General features: G+C 40.4%; 1 protein-coding gene across 1 annotated transcript in view; it reads right to left on the reverse strand.

Annotated features, from left to right (window-relative positions):
- The window catches only part of Wls (Wnt ligand secretion mediator), a 102,166-nt gene extending 80,937 nt beyond the window's left edge, over positions 1-21,229 (reverse strand). Inside the window, exon 1 of the mRNA XM_026409362.2 lies at positions 20,915-21,229. Within this exon, the coding sequence (XP_026265147.1) occupies positions 20,915-21,020 (106 nt within the window). The 5' untranslated portion in view covers positions 21,021-21,229. The remainder of the gene's footprint in view (positions 1-20,914) is intronic.
- Between the last annotated feature and the right edge of the window lie 486 nt (positions 21,230-21,715).

Genomic DNA, 21,715 nt, shown 5'->3' on the forward strand with positions numbered 1-21,715 from the left:
TGACCCACCTCTTCTGGTCATACCTCTGCCTACAGCTAACACCCAGTTAATCCATATTGTTGGATTAAGCCATCGATTAAGTCATAATTCTCATAACCTAATAATTTCTTCTCTGAATGTTCTTGCATTGTCTCACACTGGAGCTTTGGGTACATCACATATCCAAGCAACAATAGCCTCATCTACAAATCACAAATGATAGTAACAGCTACCATTTGTTGGCGATTTCCTATGTGCCATGCCTTATGCTAGCCACTGAACAGATTTTTGTTCTTATACAGATGTAAGTGATAGATAATACTCTCTCCATTTATAGATGGGTAAAAAATGAAAATAACTTACCCAAGGTCACAGCCAATTTGTGACTAAACAGGGGATTGAACCTAATTCCATCCAAGTGCAGAGTCTCTCTTTGTCTTAAGCCACAGTATTTCTCCTAATGAGAAAAACTAATGCAGAGATACTTAAGAAATGCAAGAAATGTGTTTGCCATAAATTACATGAGATAAAATGGAGAGTTAAGCGTATAGACTATTATAAAGCTTGGTGTTCTCATATAAATCCAACCAGCAGTATAGATGTCTTTGTTCTAAAGATACCAACAAGCTGATTTTTGAATTATGGATTTTCTACTTAAAACCAGAAAACGGTGGTTTTCTCTAAGTAGAAACAACAAGCAGTTGCTGGTTGCCATGGTAGCAGAGGTAAACTTAACCTTGGCTGCAAATCCAATCTCCAGGAAGGGATGGTGAGTATGATTAGGAGTCTAACCTAAACGAGGGATATATTACTGGGAGGAGAGAATGACATATTTATCTTTAATTAGCTGCAAAGCCATCATCTAACAGAAGGAAAGCACATGTTCTAGATTATTCCACAAGGAAAAGTCAGGATTCATGAGTGGAACACATAATGAGGTAATGGAAGCCAGTTTTCCACAGAATGATAAGAAAGAATATTTGCCCATCAAAGTGTTTCATCATCTTGAAAAAATTTAAGCAAGTGACCTAAAGAGCAGCACATCACTGGAACAGGAAGGCGCTCACAGGGAGGTCGTCTCTGTTAGGAGACCCCAGTGTGGTAAGATTGGACTACACAAATCCTCAGGCCCCTTCCAAAACAAACAAACAAAAATTCTGTTTCTTTAAACTATTAGTAAGATGTGGATTCCCTATTGGAAAACAGATACCTGGAAGGGGGTGAAGAAGTCCCCCCTGGGCAGGAAGGGTCAGCAGCAGCTCATGACTGTAGGGAGAGGTGAACTTGTCTTGCCTGGGAAGAAAATGCCCTGAGGAGCCAGGAGCGGTAATCCATCCAGGGGCTCGGGGAGGCTGAGGCAGGAGGTTCACAAGTTCAAAGCCAGCCTAAGCAATTTAACAGGCGCTAAGCAACTCAGGTGAGACCCTGTCTCTAAATAAAATTCAAAAAAAGGGCTGGGGATGTGGCTCAGTGGTTAAGTACCCTGAGTTCAATCCCTGGAACCAAAAGAAAAGAAAACATCTCACCACTAGATTCAATGAATGGATAGGACCATGCTAACCTCAAAATTCCTTCTTGGAAAACTGACCTGTGAATTTTCAGAGCCTATTCTGGAAAACTAACTTGTTGCAAAGTCAACCTCTAATAACCTCCCTTGCGTAAGAGAGGTTCTGAAAGAATAACTGGTCTTCCTTAAAAAAAAAAAAACATCAAAACACTCTATGGATTCATCTTTCCATATTAAATGTGAATAATGCTTAAGAGAATTGTTCCTATCTCTTCATCTCCAGGGCATTCAAAGCATTTACAGTCTCATTATTTTACATAACACCCATTAAGTGGGTACCAAGGGTTATTATCCTCCTTTGATTTCTAAGAACGCAACTACAGAAAGATTAAACAAATCGCCCAAGGTTGCTCAGTAAGTTCAGATGCTTGGATTTTCCAATGTGTGCTTGTTTTAGGAACTTAATGAAAAGTGACTAAAATCAGGTAAACTCATCAAAACTACCAAATAGAGCAAATCCCATGAAAACTTCATCATCTCAGTATAAATTGGCCACCGCGTAGATCTTGGACAAGGGCAACCTACTAGGTCAGCACCATATTTGCAAGGAGCCCGATACCATAACTTAACTTGCTTTTGAATCACTTCTCAAGTGAAGCTGATTCTGCCTGGCTGCCCCTGGGAAAATTTTAACCCCTCGATTAGCTATTGCACAGTTGGTTTAACTCAGACGAGACAGTAGACCAAATAGTAGTGGTTTTAAAAATGCCTCCCCGTTCTGATTACAAAGGAGGCATGATTAACGAAGTTCCCTTTGTGTCCAAGCTCCATTCTGAGAGAAAGAGCTTTCCTCTCCCCTTTTATGATGGCTGAGTTTTTTCCTACTTGTCTCATCACCCACACAATCTGTTCACAGTCCCAACAGACAATCCAGCCAGTCTGTGGAGAGTTCCTAAAACATTTATGTCCTGAAAGCAGACAGGACGAGCAGGACCTCATCTCAACAAAGGACGATGGGACATTTGGCAGAAGAGTTCACAAAGGGAAATAAAGACAGAGGCCCTAAACTGAATGGATTTGCCCACAATGAGTAACACAATGCCAGCCCTTACAGGGACTTGTCAACCTTCTGGTCAATTTACAGCCACCTCCAGTCTTTGGTTCGAAAACTTTACTGCTTTTAGAAGAGAGGATTTTCAAAGAAATAGAATTAAAAAGGTTATGGAAGTCCAATCAGTGCTGTAAGGATCCTCACTTTCTCTAGAACTTTAAATATAAAAACAGCAAATTAGGCAATGAGTCTAATTCCAATTCAGGGAGTTGAAATAATGTACCTATAACACTTGGCACACTGCCTGGTGCATACTATGTACTCAAATATTATTACCTAATGCTTTCATCATTTGCTGCTGGTTTTTTGTCTTTTTTTACATGCCCTGCTTGTCTACTCTCTGAAAATCATTCCACCTTATCTGTCTTTGATCCATTGTAAAAGATAGGTGCTTCATATACATTATTTTCTTTAAGCTTATAGCTCTATAGTTGGTTATAGACACTGAAAGCATGCTTAGTCTGATGGTTGACAAGTGGCAGATTCCCTGATGGAGATCTAAACTCAATAATTTCACATACAGTGCTTTCTTTCCATGATACCACAGACGAGCAGGTTATCATGTCCTGTGTCTGTTGTTGTTTGGTACTAGGAATTAAACTTGGAGGTATTCTTCCACTGCACTATATCCCTTTTTATTTTTTATTTTCAGACAGGGTCTCACTAAGTTGCTGAGGCTGGACACAAGCTTGCGATCTTTCTGCTTCAGCCTCCAGAGTTGCTGGGATTATAGATATGTGCTACCATGTCTGGCACTTGTGCCTCTTTATATTCGCTAGAACTTAGCAGAGTGGTAAGATATACCATCTGAAATAAAATTTTAATCAGGAGTCCCTGGGTTTGATCCCTAACAGTGTATGCCGGGGGTTGGGGGTAGTTATCCTTTAAATGATCACCCATACTCTACAAGTCTGTGTTAAACTCATTATTCAAAAATATCTTTTTATCCAATTTAAAACATGCTTAAAACTTTTAGTCTACTACACCTATTTTATTTTATTAATCTTTTTTCAAATCAAACTTCAGTTGCCCTAAAGGCAATCTCCATGTGTGTACCCCTTCTGTAGCTCACGGCTAACCCAGTTCAGGAACTGTAGTAACACATGCTGGCTCATTGCTTGTTCTGCCTCACAGCCTTCTGGATGATGTCCTATAGAAACCTCAAAAGAATCATCATGACATCTAATTAAATTTCCAACCATCCCCAGAAATACTGCTTGGCTTGGTCAGTTATTAAAGCTTTTCTTCTGTCTTCTGGAACCTCAATTCAGCTGCTGGGACATCCTGTGGCCATCCATCTCACAGACATCCAGCCCAACAGGAACATGTGGTGCAATGAGCTTTGCTTCAAAGTTGGCAGCCTAGCCAAGTTCCAGGAATTGTCACTAATGATCTGCACTAGCCACTTGGTGTTCAACAGAGGTCCCTGAACAGATTCATGCATACAAACATACACATACCATTTCTAATACTGCTCTAATTAGAAGTGCTGTGCTTCACAGAGGTTGGTTCTATAACTGATTTTATTTTTGTTACAGAAGACCTATCCAGATACACTGTCTGCAATACAGGTATGGCTTCCAAATTATCTTCAGACAGAAGACATAGTAAGTGCCTCAGTCTCTTTTGGTTGCAAGAAGCAGGAAACTGCTCCAAGATGCTTCAGCAAAAATCGACCCATCATCAATCAATCCATCAGTCAATAAGATGAAACTGAAAAATGTCCAGAGTCTGAGTCTTCTAGTGGTTAATTTGAGAAATCAAATTATGTCAACAGATCTTACTTCTCTCCAGTCATTGAATTCTACCTTATATTTTATTAGCTTCATTCTCAGGTTTCACTGGAAGAACTCCAGCAGTTCCAGGTCATATTCTCAAGAGTTCATATTCAGTAAGAGAGAGAAGGTCCCTTCCTGGTAGCTTCCATACCTATCTCAGAATTCACTCTGATTAGATGAACTTGAGTCATTTGTCCGCTGTGGACAGCACTTGGCTTGGTCACATGCCTACCACTAAAACAGAGGTTAAAAAGTTTTGGAAGCCACTAGGACTGAGATAAGGAAAAGAAGTTTCCCAGAGAGATTATCCTGCTACTAAGACAGATAGGTTGAATAAATACTGGACAGATCCCTGTCCTTCCAAACTTGAAATCATCCTCACAAATAAACCCTCTCTCTTTTCTTAATATCCAAGATGTTGAACTATTATAATGATCAACTTTGAAAACAGGATATTAAAGGAAAGAACCAACCAAACAGGTTACCAAATGAAAGAGGTTCCTCCTTACAATTAAAGGAAAGCACCGGTTAAAAATAAAATGTTGTCGTACATTGGCAAAAATTTAAAAAATTTAAGCAATGACCAGTACTGGCCAAGAGGTAGGAAGGTAGACACTCCCAGACTGGGAGAGAGGATTACTGGTGACTATCATTAATCATCAAAATCTTAAAAGATATATTCACAGAAATAAAATTGCAAAGGAAATAAGAATGTGAATAAAAACTACAAGGAAAGATTTCCCAATTTTTTTTATAATAGCCTCCATACTGAAAATATTTTAAAAACCCAAAAAGAGGAGATTAAGCAATTTAATCATGATGTTTGCTATAGACATCATACCAACACCAAAAATGGCCTTCCAATGCATGTGTATTGGCATCTTACTTAAGAAAGTCCAATGCTAAGGAATTACCAGTGACGAGATGAGAGCATCACTAACTAGCTAACCCTAGGAAATCAGCTTGCCCCTTGTCTCCCAGTGCTCTCTGGCTTCTCCTGTAAGATTTATTAAAAGTTCTAAAGATCCAGATTCTACCCAAGGAAAGAGCAAAACATTTGGATATCCTCATCAGGCTACAATTTATCAAACAAATATGTAAAGAAACATTCAACTCATTCAGCTCATGGAAGCAGCTGAGTGTTACATGGAGAGAGGTGAAGGGAATGGATCACAGACAGCATTTGCTTGTTCTAGAAGATAGCTCAAAAATGTAATGCAATGTTTGGTTAATAGACATGATTTCTGTAACAAATAACTTTATATTTTTGAAAAAAACAACAACATGTCTCTTCTTCTTCTTCTTCAGCCTTTCACTGTGTAGCAACTAATCTTCAGAATCTCCAGTTCTTCCTCCCATAAACAAATCTACTGCCTTCCCAAACAAAACCTATTAACGCTTCATCTAGTTCCCATAACTTTAAAATGTGAATATCCCTGATGGACTGGCCTATCTTTGAGTGTTGTTGGTAAGATCAAATGAGATGATTTCTACCAAAGTACTTTGAAGAAGGATAAAAGCACTATACAAATGTGAGGTATCAGGAATATCAAATGCACTGCCTACATGTAACAGTCACCCGACAAAGCATCAGAGTGCCTGTGGCAAGCCTTTGGCTTCTCCATAACCTCCACATTCTTTTCCTGCAGTCATTTCTCAAAACCAGATGCTCACTTGCAAAGTCTCCCTGTACCAACAGAGCAGGTTCTAGCTAACTTTCAAATTGACTAACGAGTAATTATAAAAGCATGGTGTCTCTAGATGTTAAAATGTAGGTAATTAAATAATGGGGGGAAATGCCAAAAATAACCCCAGAAGAAGACAGATGTGCCCGGCATAGACTAGAACCCTAAAATGGAGAAAGACTGCCCTGTGGACAAATATAGAGTTAATGGTTTTCCCATCTCATTCAAGCCATGGCAATGAAAAATCCTAAAAGATGTAAACTTCTGAAAATGAGTACTGTTTTAGAGTTAGCACACAGTACTCCTACTTGCAATATATTATACCACTCCAAATAACTTCTAAAAGGCAATCACTGCTAAAAAATATAATAGTAATTAAAAAGTTCTTTCTTAGTAGGACTGTGCCTCTATGCTATCCATTTGTATAGTATGTCTTCTATAGCTCCTCATTTTAAAGATTGTTATAATTTTAAATAAAACATGGATGGGTCAATAATAAGTATGCCAAAGTTCTTCAATGCCCTTCTTTTTAAACCTCCACCCCAATTACATCCCTCCCTTGAGGATATTTACAATCCTCTATGACACATGCTCTGTACCTTCTTGGTTCAAGGAAAACACACCTACAGCATTTCAAATTAACTACTGACCCTTACTCTCACACTATAAACAAACCCTTTTCAAAATCTCAATTGCATTGTGTCCACATTGATTAAAGCTTGAAGCCTGGTGACCTCACGTGGTGTTAACTTCTCCCATGCACCAACAGCATTCTGCCTTTCTACTCAATTACCCCCTTTGGTGCCAGAGGATCGCTACCCAATGAACACACACAATGGACTTCTGCTTCATTACACTAACCAACAGCAGGATAGAAATAAGCAGAAGAGGAATAAACAAGCTAATTTATCATGAGGACAGAGCCAGCTTTCACCAGTCTCTCCATGGAAAACTTTAGTGGTTAACGGGAATATCAATAGTCTGGGGGTGATGTTTATGATATTACAGATTATAGACAAAAGCCACAACAGAACCTCACTGATTAAAGAATTTTGCAGATTAGTAGGTGTGAACACACACAAACCCTGCCTTAAAACTAGAAGGTCCTACATAAAAACCTGCTCAATAATTATTTGGGGACACACAACCCTGGGCTTTGGATAATGTGGACTGACACCCTGGTAATTTGCCCCAAGTGTTCAACCTAACTGTGGGGCCTCTGTTATTCATCTTGGTCAGGAGGGACCCAGCCTCTTTGTGTGAAGGATCTGGTTGCCCCCCTTCATTAGGCATGGCAAGGGCACAGCGGTTGATTAAATTAACAACTTTAGAGGGCTTCAGTCCCAGTTCCCAGACATTAGCACCATCATCCAGAACAAATTAAAAGCCTCACAGCAATTAAGCAGATTTTGGAAATGAATTTCCCATGGTTCAATGGCTCAATAGCAATCTTAAGTAGTAGAGAAGAGCCTAGAAGGCTAGAAGGAAAAGAAGAGGAACTGATGATTGATTTTCCAAAGTAAACACACAAACTGGTAGAAGCAGCACAAACAATAAACTTCTGAGCCTCTGTTAAGCAAGGCGTTTGCATTTCTTTTATATAAAATTGGAATATTCTGTCACCAAAGTTAAAGGGATAAGAATGTAGTGGAATTATTCTATTAAAATGGTGAATTTCAGAAGGATTTCTCCTCCTCTGTTTTCTTTGTTTTTAATTACTTCATTGTAGTCTTGTTCAAAAATATAAATAGATATTGAGAGGGAACCAAAAATATCTGTTTCCATTCACTAGATTTTAAAGTCAAACAAGCAATCTTCCCTAACTCAAGCAGTGGAACCATCCACACCGCTTGGACTGGTTTTAACCAGTATTTAGAACAATGATGGGCCCATAGTAAAATAAAATAAAATAATAAAGTGTCATCATTTTAAAGGAGGGATTGCATAGTATCTTTTTTGCAAGTCTCTGTTTTCTCTCCATCTCTACCACCCATGCCCCTCACTCTGTGCCACCTCCGTGTCCTATCCCATTACTTGCACCTCTAGCTGGAAGGTCTGACAAGGAAAGAAGTCTAGCTTTTGTGCGACTTTCTCCTTGGCTTCTGCTTCCTTCTCTTTCAAGCTGACACATGTGTTTCTTACTCTGCTCCTGCCTGGCACCTCTGCCTGGCTCCACTTGTAGTGTCTCCTTGCTTGCAGGCACACATTCGACACAGCATGCTTCAGTACCATTTGGGCACCTGGAGGAATGTGTGGATGAATTAATTCCACCCACCAGATATGCAAGCTGAACACAATGGAATGCAGAGGTGGTTATGTGCACATATTACATTTTCTTGATATCAAGAGCATTTATAAAAGCTGACATCATAAACACACATTATTGGTCTCTAAGAACAACCATAAATAAATCTACAAAATTCTTAGAAGGGAAACAATTTCCCTTATCCTTCAACATTTACATTTGAATAGTCAAAATTTGGAAATATGTGCACCAGTGGGTGTTCCCTTCCTCCCACTAAACTTCACCAACCAGCCACAGGCAATTCTCTGCTTTTATCGCCAAGGAAAGACCAAAATATATAGATCAGACATAGTAACAATTAGCACAACAGCTGGCAGAAGGAATGATCAGTGATCAGGAGGCTTGGTGTGAATCTTATTCCTTCGCTAGGTCTTCTCTGAGTCTTAGTTTTCACAACATATCAAAAGTTCCCTTTCCTACTCCAAAAATTGTGCGACGATAATAAGCATTCACACCAAGAAGTGGGACTATCTTGAATGGTCAAATGAAAATAAGAACCCTCTCCTCACTTAAATAGTAAAAGAATCGCCTGGAATTTAGCATTGCAAATTTTAGGGTAGAGCAGTTGAAGCATAACTACCTCTGTGATAAGTCCAAAATGCAAGGCATTTATCTATGCTTTTCTTCAACAAATATTATTGGGTATTTATATTGCACTGGTCGGGGATAACAACTCCAGATACTGGTGAGCACATCAGACCATCCTTGTTCTCATGTAGCTTACAGTTTTTTAAGAGGTTAGATTTTCATCATTATTTTTTGTTTCTCATACAGCACTAAATCTCTAGCTAATCTTGCAACAGTTGATATTTTAATAATTTTTTTGAGAGAGAGAGAGAGAGAGAGAGAGAGAGAGAGAGAGAGAGAGAGAGGGAATTTTTTAATATTTATTTTTTAGTTTTCGGCGGACACAACATCTTTGTTTGTATGTGGTGCTGAGGATCGAACCCGGGTTGCATGCATGCCAGGCGAGCGCGCTACTGCTTGAGCCACATACCCAGCCCAGTTGATATTTTATAAGCAAAAGATCATCAGTTTTTCCTCAAAGTTTGACTTTCAAAGGTCTTTGTCATGTATTTTATGTCTAGAAGGAAAAAAACTTCCCCAGTGGATAATGACTCCAATTTCATAATATTAAATAAAAGGACAACTGGGATTCACTTTGCAGCAAGCAGAGACAAAATAGATCTCTTCCACATAGTGAGTGATAATCATTTAAAAAATCTTACTAGCATGGGTTTTCTATGCTATAAATAGCCATAAACACTGGCTCAGAATTTAAAAAGGTGAAAGTTTAAGATTCAAAATCAGCTCCTTGGAAACTACCACTAACTAAAGGAAAAAGTAAATTAATGACTCCAGTTTACCAAATATGTGAATAATGTGCTTCTTGCACTATTGGTTTGCATAGATTATGCCAATAGGAAGGTCATCAAGCAGGATGGCTAGGTTTCTATTTTGATCTAATCCATTAAGGGGCACAAATAATCTGTGATGGATCTAAAAGACACAGAATGACTCAAAACTATCTATTAATATAGATATTAAAAAATTACTTAGTGGCAACTTCTAATTTAGGGAAGTGGCTCTCTTACACAGGCTACTCTAATTAAGCAGGCACATATGAAGCACCTGACTTGTTCTCATTTTAATCCACAAACTCCCTGTGGAACAGATTTTTTAGATGAAGAAACTGAGGTTCCTGCATATAAATGCTTTTTCTAGGTTACAAAGCAAGTCTGATAACAAATAGACAAATCGGATTACTACCATTGATAAAATGACATTCCTGAAGTTAGAGATCTGATCACTCTGAATGGAAGGATTAGTAAGTTTTTCAATGAACCAAAACCATCATAGGGAAAACCTTCAGCCAACACTTTGCTGTGGAGTGACTATATCCTAGGAATTCTATAATATGCCTAAGTCATCAATAGGTACTTATCAAAACTGCTGTAATCATCCTGCTTACTGGGAAGAGTTCATAATGTCCCTGAACAGAGCTGATACAAGTACCCTGTCCTGTCCCAATCCAGAAACAAAACAAAACAAACAACAACAAAAAAACTGTCTCACATATATGCTAAACCTGGCTTTGTAAAAATCCCAATCATCCTGCTCATGGTCCTACAAACCATATTTTCTTTCTTCCCCTTTTTTAACAAGTAGGTAGGGCAGGGGAAGAAGCTAATGACAGAAACTCCTTTGATAACTATAAAAAAAAAAGAAAGAAAAAAGAAAGAAATTCTAATTAAAAGATAACCTTAGTGTCCTGTTAGTTTAAAAGGAATCTACAAATTGTCTATCCTGTTTTTGTGGACTTTTTTTTTCCTCCTCTTTCACCAGTTACCACCCAGAAATACCATGTTCTCATACAGTGAAACTGTTTTGTTTAGGCGTGTTCAAAGAATGGAGCTGGAGATTTAACACTGGCAGGTTCATGCACCTGCAAATACTGTGAAATCAGGAGGGTTGGGGGGAGCCCCACTGTGAAATCAAGGGTGTCACAGGTGCCTGTCACAGCCAACACCCCCCCAACACACACACCAAAATCTTTCTCAGTAGAGATGTGACAACAAGGCCCCCCCTGGTGTAGTCTGTTCAAAGTCTCAGCAAAAATCTTATCTACAACTTCCTTAGCCCAGACACGCAGGGATTAATGCAGCAGGCTGGTTCACACAAGCCAGAACTAGCTCAAGATTACAGAGAAAAGAATGTGGGGATGTGTCCTTTCCACATTGGAGGATTCCACTCTGGGGCGAGTTACAGACTAAATGAGAGCAGATAAAACATATAAGAACCAGAGTAAAAAGAACCAGACCTCAAATGGCCTGAACTGCTTTGAGAGAGGGCTGGATTTAATAAACTATGGAACCCAACATTTTGGTTGTGATCACCTGAAGGCAAGCACGCTAAAGAGACTTGAAAGCCAAGATTTCATTTCAGCTAAATTAGACAGTGCAGAAGAACACACTATTTTCTGACTGTTGAATTTCAACCAAAAGAAAGGGGGGGGGCGGATTTACAGCAGAGTGATTGCACCTCTCAAAATCACACACATGTGCTTATCAGTTGCAATGGCTGAGGCCCTCAATGTTTTAAACCCTATTTTGGCAGATCTGAGTTTTCTGTTTGCAGTTACCTTCAGAATGAAGAAAGGGCAGAGACAAAGGAAGAGGGATTTTGTGGCTTCTTTTATATATAAGTCAAACCCCCAAATGTAGAGTTATGTAACATTCCCTCAAATTCACAACTTCAGAATTATGCTTGCACAAACCTCCTCCAAAAGGACAAAAATCAGTCATAGATATTTAGTCAAGGAAGCTGCAGAATGATAAAGTCTTAAAACCAAACACATACATAAGGTCCATACTACACATCTGTTTTTCTTCCCCATTTTACATGTCTGGGTTTTATTTTATTTTATTTTTATTTATTTATTTATTTATTTATTTTTTTAGTTTTAAATTTACAACATTCCCCCAAGCAGGAGGAAGGGAATGTACCACACCCTCAGCAAGCGAGGAAGGACTTCAGGGTTTTTGTTTTGTTTTGATTTTTTAATTCCTTAGAGTCCTTTAAAATCCACATAGAATTTAGTAACACTGTTATTAACTAAGAATCATAAGTATACAAAGACAAAAGGGAAAAGACGAAGTTATTGCTATTTTATTTTTCAGCACTGTAACAGAAAAGTCAATCAAGCTGTATGAAGCATAAGTTGGGAATTTTCTGCATATTAACTCCGTGAGAGCCTCAGACAGAAATCAGATGACCTCCAGGCAGAAACCCAGAAGGAGATGAACCTTTGGAGCACTGCTGGCATCAGGCCTGAGTCCAAACCATGGCTCAGCCTCTAATCCTGTGAACTCAGTTACTTCCCTTTCCTGGACTCTGAATCCTGCTAAAATGAGATGGAACAAGATGGTTTCAGAGGCCCTTTCATCTTTACAATTTAACACTGAGAAGCTCCACAGCTTCTATTCAGGCCAAACACCACCAAAGTGTACAGATTCAGAGGACCCACACAGCTGCACTCATGGAGAGTAACAAAACACACACCTTTATTAAAATCATATATAAAGCAAAAGCAATAGATAGACCCCAAGTAAAAGCAGGAGGGATTCTTTTGGGAGTTAAGTGTGCATGCTTTTGGAGAACAATTTGGTCTTATGTAATTTATTAGTTCCCTGCAATGATATTAATATCCACCATTTTTTTGGAAGACCCATAATGAGATGTTTGGATAAAACATCAGCATTTATATTAGAAAGCAGGATGCCCTCCATGAATTTCAAAACCAAACCTATTAATGCTTTGGGTCATTCTCATTCCTTCTACTTCCATAGATTCACCAATGTGGAGTGTTTGATAAAGTGGTGGTGACTTAAGGAAGGAAAAGAATAGATAACAATGTCATGATCTTAAAGCAAAGAAGGACAGAGAAAGAAAAGGAAGAGAAATGGGGTTTAGCAGATGGTGTTACTCAAAAGTGATTTGGAGATCACAGCGCTGGTAGGCCTTGTTCAAGGAGATATCCCAACATGTGCCAAGTCCTTTCGGGTAGATTCTAGGAATATGTAATTTTCTGCAATCCTCCATGAGATGGAAGGCTCCTCCTTCCATGTCACTGTTGAGAAAGGGAGTCAAGGAAGTTTGGTGCCTTATTTGACATCATCAAGCCCACACTTTGCCTGCAGAGTCCCAGTCACGACATTGTCTGGAGACCAGGAATTCTCCCTTTGGGAGGGATCCGCCAGGATGCAGGCAACAGTTAACTGCCTCCAATCAGCTTTCATGAACTTGGTGCTATCTAGGGCTTGGAGAAAACTGAGTCAACTATTTTCAGACCAATTACCTTTTTTCTAAAGAAAAATTGTAATGCCTAGCCAAAACAAAGGCGGTGGCCATGGCCTTTTCTTTCAATTACTTCTGCTTTTTTGGAAATGTGTATCTGTAAAGCCCCTGAGCTAACCCAGAGAATTAATCAGAAGTTTTAAGAAGATCCCATAATTCGTGTGAGCCAGGGATAAAAGAACACCATTTGACAAGGAATACTAAAAGAATGGAGTAAGTAGAGAAAGGGGGAGAAGAAATGTGCTTCAAGACCCAGGATATAAATAGGCATAGTGGATGGAAATGCTAGCTCAGTTTGGGTGGGAGTGAGTGCCATCAGAAGTAGGTTTTAGACATTCTAGCCCAAGATATGCCCTGAAAAGGTGTCCCTATGTTTGCCAAGGCCTTACTTTTCCTTTCTTGAGCCTGTCTTCTGTCCACATCCGAGTTGCCCTCTGTTTTCTTCAATGGTTCCATCTAGACCTACTGTGTCTGCTAAAGCCAAAGGCCGTTCTATGGGTTTATGGTTTCAACAATTTTCTATTATAAAGGCCAGCCACCCTTAGCTGTGTGTAATACTTTCTTTTAGGGGGAGTTGGCTTGTGATGTTCTCAGGTTCAGCCCTCTCCAGCGTGGCCTGCAAGCCCCAGTCAACACTGACAATGGCTGGCATGGGGGTTATTAAGTATTAGGAGCTGGGATTGTTTGCTCAGAAAGTAACTAGGTCAATGATCAGTGATCATGCAGTGATGGGAGTGCTCGGCTGGAAGAGGGTGGCAGCAGAAGAAGGGTAGCCTGAGCTTTCATCTTCTATTTAATCTGTGTAGAATCATTTCATCACACTCATCCTTTTGTTTCCCATAGAAACTGAAGGGACAATGGGAGCAGAGCAGCATTAGGCTTAAGAGCATGGCTTAGAATTCAATCAAGGATCAGGGGCTTGGGTCAGCCCTCTTACTATCTCTGTCACCTCAGAAATTTCCTTAAATGAACCTGAGCTTCATCTGAAAATTGGAGAAAGTCATTGTAACTAGTTCTCTGGGTTGTTATAAGGATTAAGCAAATCAACACGGGTGAAAAGCTTTTTCACACGTAAGTCCTTAAAGTGTCAATGGTAGTGAGCCAAATATCCTGCTCCTGGTCAGACATCAACCTGGCCACTGCTTCTTCTCCCCAACAAGTTTCAATTACAGGTGGAATGTGGCCTTTGGATGTTAGTAAACAGTGTTAGTAAATGGCTAAGAAAACTCAGTGCTTTTGAATTCTAAACATATGCGTTCCTCTTTTCTATAATTTAACAATTTTTTTTACATTATCCTTTTATAAAAAGGAAAAGTCAGAAAACATTGCCCAACCTTCAGGTTTGAGAATTTCAGTACCCCAAGATCCTCCTTTCCTCTCCAATCCCCCTCTGAGCACTTTTGAGAACTGTCCACATCTGGCACATGTGTCCATTTAGTTCACCATCACACAACCTCAGAGAAGAAATGAGACCTATGTGAAGTAGATGTGACCCATTTCATTAAACGATGTTCCCTGTCTTCCATGCTCTCTTATAGTATCTAGTAATTGAGAGTTGCAAATCTTTCAATGAAGAAAATCTCTCAGCATTTTCTCCCCCACAGAACAAGATGTATCTATTCATGGTGACAGCATGGCTGCTCCTGACAGCCTCTGGTCTGGGATGCCTTCGTTATTGTGCATGGGTGTGAACATAAACAAAAAATTATCCTTTGGGAAAGAGAATTTTCAATTTTCAGCAAGAGGCTCCCCTCTCAACTGCTCCACCATCATGGCCAATCCAGACTCTCTGAAACCCTCTCTAGCCTCAGTTGATTCCTTCTCTTGTTTTCCTTTGAAAAAGTCCGGACTTATTATGTAACTACATAAACATGTTAAAACCACTAGCTAGGGAAAATAAAATCAAGTCATCTTCCTTAAAGTAGCAAATCTCAAAATACTTTATGGTTAATGAACTTGGCTGCTCAGACAATTGGATGATTCACACAATTATGGAGACAGGTTAGAACCTGTAATAAATCGGTTAGACTGGCATCTGCCAACTCCTCAGAAGGTGTCCTCCATTAGCCTTGGTGAGACACTGCTTTGGTCTGTATAGCTGGACTCCATTTACCATCACAAATGAACCCTAACTAAGCTAGGCAATCTTTTACTAAATCTTTCTATACTCATATAGTAAAATGGATATAAAAATACCAATTTGGCTAGGGTTGTGGCTCAGTGGTAGAGTGCTCACCTATCATGCATGAGGTACTGGGTTCAATCCTCAGCACCACATAAATGTAAAATAAAGATATTGTGTCCACCTAAAAAAACTTAAAAAAATATTTTAAAAATACCAATTTGACATGACTATTTGTGGATTATAATATACAAATTTTGGCATACAGTCCACATTCAACACATGTTAAACTATATGTATATATATATAGATACACACACACAAATATATAATTTTATTCATATATTTATTTAAAGATAAAATATTAACATAATGATTTGATGGTATAATTAGCAGGGCTTCCAATTTCATATGTTTTCAAATTCTCAGTTAATTAGTGAAAATTATCTTAATGCTAGAAAACTTCAGCAAAAGACATCTTTTGCTGGTAAACTTAGATTAAAAGGGGCTCTTCCCTACCTTTGGCTCTTCTAACTTAACCAGTTTCTAAGGCCCTTCTTTTCTAACCCCAGTCAACATGCAGCTCTATCCTGAGCACACAGTAGGCCCTAATAAATACTTTGCATATTAGGTAAGTGGTACATGAGCTTTAAGCAACGGACCTTCATATAATCTCAACAAATCCTAAATCACTGTAGAGTCACCCTGAGGAAGATAAGGTAAGACTCTTTCCTCAGTCTGTGTGATTTTTTTTTAATTCAAAGGTCATACTATTGTAAAATGTCAACTAGGTAGGGAAGGCTTTAAGTCCACACCTGTATTCCAGGCAGAGGACTTGAAAACTTCATAGGGCTACACATAATATTATGATCTCAAGGAACTGTTTCCCATTTTTGTAAGGAAAAGGAAAGTTCTAGAAGAAGTCTAGACAGGTAGTACTGAAAGAACACAGAGATGAAAGAGCTTTGAGACTGTTCACACAAGCATTATTTTACTGCAGCAGTCAAGCAGATGCTTTAGCTTTTTAAAAGTCAAATAATGTTATTTTGATTACTATAAAAATTACTATTTTCAAAAAGAATGAATTTGTGAGCTTTCATAGCACTTTCACAAACTACATTAAATACCTAGTTACCAAAGAGAAAAAATGGCATGGTTTAGTCAGATGAGAAATTTTATAAAATAAAAAACAGAATCAAATACAGAAACGTGGACAAATATGAACCAAAAACCAATTAATTAGAGCTTTTCAAGATTCTCACCAGATACCTAAATACTACAGAATTACAACAGCATTGATGTACCGTGAATTTTTTTTAAAAATGCAACAAGCTTAAAATCAAATATACTGAGGAGCAAACACATGCATTCTGAGTTAACTGCAATTTCATAATTCTGCAACTTCCAGATAAAGACCATCAATAGTTTTCACTTAACTATTTCAATATGTGCCATATAACTGAAAGGAGTAGATAAACCCATGTACCATTTGAGAAAAGTGATTTTACATGTGTGTGTATGCATGTATGCATGTGTTATATACATTATTTTCTCAGTTTTACAAAACAAACAAAAAGCCAGTCACATAAGTGAAGTTTTTAAAAGAAACAGTGACCCTTCATAAAGAAATAATAGTTGGCAATTTTCTGATATTTATTTGGAGATTTAAGTGTGGAATCCTTCCATTCGTGGGTATGCTTGAAACAATGCAATAATTTTCTATTCATTCAGTTCCAATCTTCACACTCTGAACAGTCTTAGAACAGGTGGAACAGTGACCTGCTTTTTCAACCATCATATCCCCCAGACATGACTAATTTGAAACTGAGCAAATTGTTCATAATAGGTCAGGGATTCAAGTTCATGAGTTTTTAGTGGCTGCACTTTTGTTTAAGGGCACATGGTCTCCTTCCCCTCTTCCTTCCAACCCCGGAAGCTGCCTCTCCATGAACTAAATTCTCCAAACATGAAAGTAAAGGAACATTATTTTAAAATTTTTCTGCAAGCTTATTTTTCAGGAGGATCAAGATTAAGCTATTTCTTTTAAAATATCTTATTTTCCTTTAGGGGTTCTTAAAGTTTAAAATGAATTCTACATACCTGAAGAAACTAGTCACTTAAGAAGACTTCTGAATAAATAAGAAAACATTCAGATGCCTACTTTTACAGTGGCTCAAAGTTTTCACAAAAACATGATATATATCACTGAATTTAGAAACACCCTAAGTTCTATCATATAAGATATTGATTTCAGAGCCTTTTTACAAAATCCCATTCAATGTGTAGCAGCACATAGGTACTGGCATAAAGAAGAAGAAGAAAAAAAAACCTAACACACAAAGCAAGTAACAGACAAACAAACTTAGGAATAAGGTCACTGGGGTAAGAGTATATTTAATCTGGCTAAACCAAAACTCAATTCCTCATGTTTGCTTTTATGGCTAATGTTTTCTCCATCAATTCTAAAAGGCTGCACCAAACATCAGGCCAAATGTAACATAAAACTCGTTGTGAATACTAAAAGAGTTATACAATTAGAACTTTTAAAAAAGACCTTAAACTCATTTATCTACCAATGAGGACACAAGTCTATTGATTAACACACTTGCTTGGTCACTTTGGGGCTCATGGTTTGTCACTACTGTTGGGGAATGATGGTTGTTTACTTTTGTGTTGTGTAGAACTGTGGGGTACCTTTGCAATCCAATCAGGTGCTTTGATGTTTAGACCCTCCCTTCCTAAGTTGCCACACATATTGTAGCCAGTTCAAAATGGACATTTTCTTTTCTCATTTGGCCTACTGCAGATATTTTAGAAAAAACACTCCACACCCAGGACACCTGACCCCGTTAGTAGCAGTGGCATTGAGCAGTGAAGTTCTCTTCTCACTGAGAACAGAATATGGTTTCTGAACTTCACCTTGACTTTCCAGTCCTCAAACTGTTGAAAAAACTACTGATTCCACCTGTTCACTTTGCTGCATTTCTGTTCTGTGCTTGGTTTTGTCTACTTTCCAATTTAGGCAACTGGAGTGGGAAAACAAATGGCCTACCTTTTGCTAATATTCATTTTCCAAGGGTCTTATACCATATTCAAGTTCCTAGATTGGTGTAAGAGCGAAAATAAATTACTACCCCAAAAGCAAGAGTAAAAGCTAAGACACCAATCAATGTGGGCTGGATCCAATCTGTTTGGACTGGGCATCAGAACTGGGACACAGACTTTGCAATTGAGAAAGGAGGAAAGCAGCAGTAAACTTCTACAATTTCCTGGAGAAATGTTATGCATAGATATTTTTCTTTTATAGGGCAAGTTAGAACTAAAGCAGTTTATTAATTGAGGTGAATCTACTTACGGTTAGAACCTGCCCCTGCCTTTTTTATATTGTCCAGTATGGTCACTAACCAGGTTCTATGGGGGAAAATAACTCTTGGCATTACTTATTGCAGACAAACCCTGCTTTGAACAAATAACTGTTCTGGCCCCATAGGAATTCTAATGCCCAACAAACACTCAAAGTGCCTTGGGACCTCCTCCACAGTAGTAAGATTCCAGAAATCAAACTAGTTTCAAAAGTGCCCAAGGAAACCTACTACATGGATAAAGAGCTCTCTCCAAGCCCAAGAGATCAGTTTTAGAAAAAGAAACACACACCAACAAACACCTGGAAACTATGTGTAATGGTTCGCTGCTTGTGCAAAAACCTCAAAGAGGATGAAGGTCAGACAGGGATAATAGGCCAATTTAATTCTGAAAGCACAAGGTGCAAGAAATTTTAATTATGGTCTGCCACTGAAATCACACAAGATCCAATGGCATCTAACTGCAACTGCTCATCAAGGGAGACAAGAGGTGTAATTGTAACCGCTGCATAATCACTGTGAGGGCACAGAGAAGGCTGTCTTCAGCTCCCAGCAGAGAAGGTATTAAGGGCCTCGAAAAATCCAATACAGGGAAACATGGAGATTGTAAGAAGCCAAACACAAAAGCCAAACCCGTGTGTGCAAGTGTGCGTGCGTGTGGTGTGACTGAGTGTTCCAGAAACAAAAAAGAAGCCGTTTAGCCCACATTGAAGATTGGAGCTTGGAAAACTCGGAGCCTTTTCCGCTTTGTGGATACATGCACACAGAAAGGCACGGCTCCTCCAAGAACTTCACTCCTCCTGAAGCTTCTCCCACTCTCCTTTGTTTAAAATAATTAGCTCGGATGTAATAGTGATTAACAGGACCAGACTCCGGGTAATTTGCTCTCATGAAACCCGGGTCTGCAGACAAAACGCTACTCAGAAGGCTGAAGGTGTCCAAACCCCTGCAGCTCCCGCGGCGCGGCCGCCCGCGCCCGGGGGCAGTTCCTCCTCAAGTCGCGCCGGCTCCAGGAAAAAAGGACGCGCAGACAAACCCCTTCTGTGGACAGTCTCTACTAGACAAAGTTTTTAACAAAGCCTCGAAGTAAAGGAACTGAACCTCGCAACCGCGCCCGCTGCAAAGTTGGCGCTGAAGTTTGTGCCAGGAAGTCCCAATCTTGAGAGGAAAGGGACGCGAGTGTGCCAAGAGGCGGGAGGATGGATGGTGATGGAGAGACAGTGAGAGAAAGTGAGGTTTTTTCTAGTGGATCGTGAGTGAGACGATCTTCCGACCCGGAAGCCAATTTGGCCCCAAGAGGTCCGAGAGGTGCACGCCACCGGAGGTCTCCAGGACTGACGCCGTCGCCAGCGGCATTTAGGAGCTGTCACCTGCGGGGAGCCCTGGCGGGAGCGGAGACGCCCTCCTAGGCGCCAAGGGAGAGGGCTCCAGGCTCCAGACTCAAGGATCTCGGGACTCTAAGAAGTGGGGGAGGGGAAATTCTCGAGAGGACAGGAGGCCAAAAGCAACTTTTCCGATATGCTTTTCTCCTCCGACCTCTCCAACTTCCCGCTTGGTCAGCCGAAGACTCTTACGACCCACTCTTACCCCATCGCACCTCCCAGCCCGCGGTTCAAACCAGTCCCCCGCGGACCGTGGAGTGGGGGGTGCAGCGAGGAAGCAGAGCACAAACATTGGGGCCCGAAGTGCAAGCCTTCACCCCCTGAGACAACCAAATGCATTTACACATGCAACCACCGCAGCCTTGTAACAGAGCTCCGGGTTTGCGCTGGGCGCAGTTTCCCGACTCTTCTGTTGTTCCTAATAAAGTCGATTACGTTGCCCTCCCGGAGCTGATTGGAAGGAAACAGAGAGGAAAAGGGGGGAACGCGGGAAAAAGCAGGGGTGGGGGGAGCAATCAACTTTGTAACCCAGAGCTTCCTCGCGCGATCCGTCGCCATGCTTAAGATTCCCACCCCCGCACCCCCCTCCTGCCTTTCAAGTGGATACTGAAACTAGGCCAAAACTTTTTCCCCTCCTTTTCTCCAGCCACTAGACTGGATTGTGCCCCACAGAGCCCCATGGAGCTCTGCTTTCTTAAGCACAATAGCCGGACTAATTAGATCATAGAAGCAAGGCAGTGATACTGTAACAAGTAGCCCAAGAGGCAAAGAGGGAAGGGGCCCGAAAAGAGAGAAAGGGGGAAAAGTTTGCAGCTCTCGCACTTACCAATCAAGCCTCCCACCAGAAAGGCGATGATTTGGAACACAAGCAGAATCCCACCAACAATGCACAGCTTCTTGGTGCTCATGTTTTCTATAATTGCCCCAGCCATTTTTGCGTCCCCCCCTTTTTCTTTTCTCCTTGAAATAAATGTTTTAGGGTGTGCTTTTTTTGCTCCTTTCCCTCTCACACTCCCTCCTCCCTCGCCTCCTTTCTGGGCGCTGCAAAACTTCAGGGGTGCGGGAGCGCAGAGATGATGGGACCCGGACCGAAGGCGCCCGCACGGATTCCCCCAGCGCAGCCGGATCGGGCTCCCCCAATGCCCGGAGCTGTGATTGTGGCCGCTCCGCCGCCTGTGGACGCTTAAAGGAGCAGGGAAGCGGATCACATGACGCCGCCTCCCTCCCTTTCTTCCTCCCTCCCTCTCGCGCTTCCTCCCTCCCTCCCTACCTCCCTCTCTTCTACTACCCCTTGCCCGCCAGTTCGTGGATCCGAGCTCAGGCCTGCGCTGGCGTCCCTCTCCCCGGTCTGGCTCGCAGCCTGTCCCGCCAAGGGCTGGTGGGTATATTGTTGTTGTTGTAGTTACATGGGCGCCCCTTACTCAACCGCTCACACGTTTCCTTTTCTGGCTCCTGAAGTGCGAGATTTAAATCACCCACGGACGCTTCGCAGACCTTCAACTAACATGCGTTGACTTTAGGAAATGGTCCCCACCCCCACCCCCAACTGCTAGAACTCTCTTTAGGAAAAAGGAGAGAATTTTTTTTTTTTAAAGGAAATCAGTAGATGCTAAATCAGAACACAGAG

This window comes from Urocitellus parryii, chromosome 11 (assembly GCF_045843805.1).
Source record: "Urocitellus parryii isolate mUroPar1 chromosome 11, mUroPar1.hap1, whole genome shotgun sequence".
Taxonomy (NCBI): Eukaryota; Metazoa; Chordata; class Mammalia; order Rodentia; family Sciuridae; genus Urocitellus; species Urocitellus parryii.